The 7129-nt window shown below is 30.4% G+C and overlaps 1 protein-coding gene across 1 annotated transcript; it reads right to left on the bottom strand.

Moving 5' to 3' along the window:
- Positions 1-3336: 3336 nt before the first annotated feature.
- Positions 3337-5345, bottom strand: LOC111043048. The gene is made up of 3 exons (XM_022327832.1): positions 4866-5345; positions 4534-4676; positions 3337-4449 (listed from the first exon to the last, which is right to left on the bottom strand). Exons 1-3 carry the CDS (start codon positions 5014-5016, stop codon positions 3337-3339), a joined length of 1407 nt encoding a protein of 468 aa, XP_022183524.1. The 5' UTR covers positions 5017-5345.
- Between the last annotated feature and the right edge of the window lie 1784 nt (positions 5346-7129).

The following is a 7129-nucleotide window of genomic DNA, read 5'->3' as shown; positions in this document are numbered from 1 at the left end:
TTTGCCTCTAAAGCTTACGGCTTTTGGAGCCTTTGAGATTACGCACACAACATTTCTGGCGCAGTCGGTAGGATATTTCGAGGAGGCAAAACCATCAAAGGTCCATCGTTGACAAGAGGAATTGGCCACTCTTCATCATCAGCAACTCCGAAGGAAGGTTCCAAGCAAAACAAGTGCAGTAATTTCAAAAGGAACATGGCATCATCAGCAAATACCACTCTATTGTAAGTGAATAATTTATTAAATATTGTTACATAGACGTATGTACTATAGAGGCGTATGGAATTTATTTAAGGTAATCAAGTATAAATAGTAGTGTAGGTGTTAGAGTAGAACCTATATAAAAGCCCATTCAGTCAATTATTCAAACCCATTGAAGTTATTGAGATTATTATTGAGATTATTATTATTGAAGTTATTGAAATTATTGAGATTATTATATTGAAGATTATTATTGTCGTTATTGAAGTTATTGAGATTATTATTGAAGTTATTTAAGATTATTATTGAAGTTATTGAGATTATTATTATTGAAGTTATTGAAGATTATTATTGAAGTCATTGAGATTATTATTGAAACTATTGAGATTATTATTGAAGCCTATTGAGGTTATTAATGTTGAAGAATAATATTTTGATTATTATTGAGATTTAACTATTGAGAGTTATTGTTATTATGAGATTATTATTATGAGGTTTATTATTGAGAATTATTAATTGAAGTAATGAAGGGTGTATTGAATGAATATTAAAGGCATTTTATGGACAGTACAGAAAAAGATACATCTAATCTTGAAAAGGAAATATTAAACGTTACACATAGATTAATAAATTTCGACAGTCAAGATAAAACTAAAGTAAAAACTAAAAAAGAGAAACCTATTCTAACGAGAAGTAGTAGCTTATATAATAAGTCAGGTAGAACTACACGTAGTAAGGTCACTGATAGTTTTGAACACACGGAGTTATTGTTCGATAAAAAAGTACGAAATAAAAAAATGGTTACCATAAAACTAGAGGACGCGTTTAAATTAATACCTTTATGCATATGCGAGGATGACATATATATCCATTTATGAATGCATGTGACATGGCAGTGAGTCTAGTCGAAGAAAAATATGCACCAACGTTAGTAAAATATATTACCACCAGATTAACTGGTAGAGCGTTAGAAATGATACGATATAAAAATGTGACCAAGTGGACATTCATTAAAAGTTATTTAACAGACGCGTTTGAGGGTCTAACAACTGCATCTAGCTTACAAATACAACTAAATTCAATTAAAATGCTCAATGGTGAGGACATAAATGAGTATTGCCATAGAGTAGAAAAACTATATTATAAATTATGTACCGCTAGTACACTTAATAAAATAGATTGAGAAACGAGAATAATACACGAAACATTAAAAGAACAAACGTTGGCAATTTTTATTAAGGGCCTAATAAATCCGATTAGAACAATAGTAAAATCACAATGTCCAAAAACTCTTGAAATAGCAAAACAGTTACCCAAAGCCGAGGAAGCTGAATATAATTCCGAGAGGGAAAATTTTAAGTATAGAAATGATAATTCACATGATAGAAATTATAATTATTCCCCACGCAATAATAATAATACTAATTATCAGCGAACCGATAGCACAAGAAATTACAATAGTAATAACTCTAATAATTTTACAAGGACAAATAGTCCGCGACCAAATAATTATTCACAACCAAAAAACGTTAACAGACCGGTTATAAAATGCTATCATTGTAATGGTAATCATTATGCCTCGCAATGTAGAAATAACGTAAGACAAAATAATTCAAATAATCGTAATAAAAACCATCCACCTAATGGAAATAATTTCACTAGGCCACCCAGTACCCACAAATTATAATTCTTCACAAGCAATAATGTGTGCAATGTGCATATTGCAATAAGATAGGTCATAGTATGCATAATTGCTATAAAAAGCGTAGGGATGAAAGTAGAAATGATAATCGGGAAACGCGAACGTATCGAACGAGGAACGCGGTACCCGTTCGATAAACCAGATAATCGCAGAGGGGATGCACGATGTTTCCACATCGACCCAGTAATAAATAATGATCATATAACATGTAAATCAGCCGCCAGCAAAACAAATGAATTAAGCCTACTAATAGATACGGGTAGCCAAGTTAATATACTTAAAATAAATTGTTTACGCGGAGAACTAAAAGTAAATGAAACACAGAAAATTAAATTACGTGGTATACATAAGGAACCCATTCAAACAATAGGAAAAATAAAAATACCCATAGAATTAAATAATAATATTATAGATACAGAATTTAACATAGTAGGAACACAATTCCCAATACCAAGAGACGGCATATTAGGTCACGAATTTCTATTAAAAAACAAAGCGATAGTAGATATTTCGAATAATAAGATAATAATTCAAAACGCTGAAACAGATTTACACGCCCCTACTCACGTAGAAACTAGTTCCATAAATCTTTTATTACACCCGCGATCTGAAACAGTAGTACAAATAAAAGTGCTAGACCCAGTAATCGAAGGTAAAAACATATACATTCATAAACAAGAAATTACGGAAAATGTGTTTTGAAGTAATACAGAATCTACTGTAAATCACGGAAAGGCAATAGTTAGCATATTAAATATAGGCGAGGAAATAAAAAATATAAACGAAAAAGATTTGAATAAAATATTATACGATAGTGAATACAAAATATTCATTGTCGAAACAAGCAATAACACTACTGACCGAATGACGAGATTGAAGCAGGTGCTAAAAACCGAACACATGAATAATGAAGAGAGGCATTCTATCTATGATTTATGTGAAAAATATAATAGTGTGTTTCATATAGAGGGAGATATTGTGTTAACCTTCACTAATGCGGGCACACACAAAATAAAACTTAAACAAGACCAGCCTCCTATATATTGTAGACCATATAGGCTTCCACACTCACAGCAGGAAGAAATACACACACAAATTAAAAAGTTAGAAGATAACGACATAATTGAAAGTTCTAGGAGCCCTTGGAATTCCCCTCTTCTTCTAGTGAATATGCGTCATTTCGACGCGGCAATCTTGACGCACGTCAAATGGACGCGGCCATTTGGACGAACGACAACTGGACGCATACGTCCTTTCGACGCATGCAATTTGAACGCCACCACTTTTAGGCGCAAGTCAATTTTGACGCAAAACAAAAATATAATTTAGTAAATTATTTTTATTTATTCTATTTAATTAGAAATATATATAATAAGAAATTAATATAAATAAAAATACAATTAAAAGTAAAAAAACATATAATTTTAAATTTACTATTTATAAAATTTTAAATTATGCGCAATCCCTTGAAGCACTTCGTCGATTGTAAAGTCACTTGCATTTGTACATATTTGAATTAATCTTTTGGATGAGTCTTTGTACTTCTTTTTTTTAGTTGGTGCATACCCAGCAATTAATTGTTCTTTTATTACCTTTGTCAAACTTTCATCTCTTTGCAATGCACTTATAAACTTCCATATGACTGGTTTTTTACAATTTATTAATGCCGAAAATGCATTATGCCAGCCCTCAATACTATTATTGGTTCTCGGCAGATCAGATTCAAGACGCTCTGAACAGTTCCATATTTCGATAGGATATTGTGGTTTTCGACGTCGACCCCTCCTGTCCAAAATTCCGATCCACGTAGTTTCGAAATAGGTGATTAATGGAGTTAACATATTTTCATTTTCCATATAAAAATCGCTCTCCAACAAAACTTCAAAATAATTAACTACTTTGTCAATAGGTATAAAAGCAAGCGCTATTAATTTTCGAACTTGTAATGCAAAATTTACATCTTCTATATATTTTGTTGTCAATCCGTAGTTTTGAATTTTTCGCCAAACTGCTTGACTAAAATGAAAAAAACAGCCATGTATTTCTGTACTTGGAAATTCAATTTTGATAGAGTTCATTGCTGCTTTTTCAAAATCTGTTGTAAATGATTTCGGACATAAATCAAACTTAAGGGATTTTAATGCTTGAAACATTTTATTATACGTTACTTCTTTTTTATCGGGCAACAAAACATACACTAACGGTATTATTTCACCAGAGTAAACTGCATGAATCGTATATAATTGACCAAATAAATTTGGACAAGATGAAAACGTTCCATCCGAAAACCAATGATCCGAATTTCTTAATACGTTTAAACTTTTTTCTGTTGAAAATAATAGAATCCGATCGTCATAATTACCATTATCGCCACTGTCAAATAATAAAAATTGTTCACTGTCTAACGTAATTTGGAATTTATTTGGAATTTCAAAATTGTATGATTGAGGGTTTGCAGGACTGGCTTCCACCATTTTTCTAGACCGCTGTATTGTTTTCTTCAAGCATTTAATATTCGGTAGCTGTCCTACCACTGCACATGGTAACTAAAACAATATTAAATATAAATATGTATAAAACTAATACACACAGCAGTACCATGTAAGGTTAGCTTACTACCAATGCAGTACCTGTGCTGACGTTTCTCCCAGTATAGCTCTCGTAGTTGTTACTGTTGTTGTTGCATATTCCTTAATTAGATTTATAGTTTTCTTAGCTTCAATTTTTGCAACGTCTGGTACATGATTATGATCTATGGATTTTATTATATCTCCTACAAGTACAATTGAGTGTTAAAAAAATGGTCACTAATAATTTACAATATGTAGGTTCTTATAAAAAAAACCATAACTATTCGAGTAAGTTATATTAATAATCAATTATTAATAATAATTTTGTGTCTGACATCATCAAAATATGAAAAATAAAAATAAATACATAAAGAAATAATATATAGGTATACCTTGCATTGTATGCGCTCGTCCTGGACAATTTTTAATTTCGTTGCATCTCCATATCATTTTTTCTTTACCTTCTCTATCTTTTTTATAAATAAATCCACCATGAACAAGGAGATCTTTTCCCCGTTGACTTTTTACAAACTCCAATGGCATGTTATAATTTTTTTTTTAATTTACAAGTTAAAATATTTAAAGCACACTAACAGATTTAGGTATAGTTAGTTAATAATTTTTAAAAGCGTACGACTCACTGCGCGATATAAAGCACACTAACGCAAACTTGTATTAATGTACAGGTATAATTGAACGGAAAACCGTAATATTTAGATAATGATAAAATGTGTACCATTTATGTGACCATAAAGATTAACAAACTACAATATAAAAATTACAGGGTAATCGGTCAAAAAGTCCTTTCGTCCGGGATGCAGATTACAGATATACAGATACCAGGTTTTTACGTTGAAATTGGCTAATACCTATGTATGTTATTAATATTTTATTTATAAAAATACTATATATAATAATATTATAGTAAAAAAACCAACTTCGTATTATTTTATTTTATTTTACTTAATATTATAATAAATAAAAAATTATATTTTTGTTTTGCGTCAAAATTGACTTGCGCCTAAAAGTGGTGGCGTTCAAATTGCATGCGTCGAAATGACGTATGCGTCCAATTGTCGTTCGTCGAAATGGCCGCGTCCATTTGACGTGCGTCAAGATTGCCGCGTCGAAATGACGGGACACCAAAAAATCTATGTTTTTAAGCCAGAAATAGCAGAAACTGAATGTTAATCTACATATTATATACAATATACATATATATTTAATGATAAGTTAAGTCGCAGGGACTGCTCCAATTTGGCCCTGGGGGTATGTTATATTGGAGGATAGTATATAGTTTTATTAGAGTAATATGATATGTATACTGGTGTACGTGACTACGGGGAACGGACGCTCGAGCTGGAATCTACTTATCCAGCAATTCCTACCCTGGTCGTTGCACAGAGGGCTCCTTGGTCACGGCCGCCCAGTTAGTCGTAGACATGGGGGTACAACTTTATAGCAACTAGCTGCATTAGCCTGATAAGAATATTACGAAATCAGAATGCCAACTGTAATTATATGTATACATTATACAAGTTACCATAAGTTGGTATAGCAAAAAACCACATTGGAACATTTATATTTTATTTTACTATGCTAAATTTGTGCATTGTTTAAAATGAAAAATTATTAATTTATTTAATTTTATAATTCATAATAAAACGTTGAAAACGATAAAGGATTACTAGTTAGTACTGTTAATAGTTTCTACTATACTTTTATCGGTCTTTACTCTTTATATAATATTAAGTAACAACTCCAATAGTTATTGATGTGAGTACCTACCTACTTTTATTTAAATGGTAATTAATAATTATATTATTTCTTTATGATGTATTTCACTCATTCCAGATGCCATCCAAAAATTGTGTTGTTGTTGGTTGTGATACAACATATTAAGACAAATCTACAATACGTCATTTATTTCCATACAACAATGAAGCTTTGTTTTCAAAATGGGTTCAGAGTACAGGAAATTCAAAATTAAAATCACTAAGTGTACAACAAGTGCGTAGATCATTTGTGATATGTTCAAAGCATTTTGATGAAAGTTGTACAAGTCCTGGAACTAAAAAACTAAACCGAAATGCTGTTCCAATATTATGCTTGCCAGCTGGTTTGTATTTATACAATGAAACATAATTTGTGATTTGTGAGCATGTTTTATGTGTATGATGTATAATACAACAGTGGTGAATATACTTTTTCTAAATCAATTACAATATTGTAGTATTAAATGTCAATGTATTATTTGAATTATTATTAATTATTAGTTGAATCTATTTTTTGTGTAAAATTTGCTGCTTGTGTTTAATTTAAAATTGTATTTTTTGTATAGGTATTAAATGTTAAAGTTATGGTTTGTTAACAGTTGAATCCATAATTTGTGTTTAATTTAAAATCGTATTTTTTGTATAGGTATTAAATGTTAAAGTTATGGTTTGTTAACGGTTGAATCTATTATTTGTGTACAATTTGCTTCTTGTGTTTAATTTAAAATTTTAACATTAATTGAGCTTTCTGATAATTATTTACCAATGAAATTATGAAGAAAGAATTCCATCACAGACAGGTATATTAATTTCACATTTGTATTTTATATTTTTTTATTGATTTAAATTGTTATGAATATAAAATGTAATTGTGTTTTTAA

Source organism: Myzus persicae, unplaced genomic scaffold (genome assembly GCF_001856785.1).
Source record: "Myzus persicae strain clone G006 unplaced genomic scaffold, MPER_G0061.0, whole genome shotgun sequence".
NCBI classification, from domain to species: domain Eukaryota; kingdom Metazoa; phylum Arthropoda; class Insecta; order Hemiptera; family Aphididae; genus Myzus; species Myzus persicae.
This window is presented reverse-complemented; position numbering and strand designations above follow the sequence as displayed.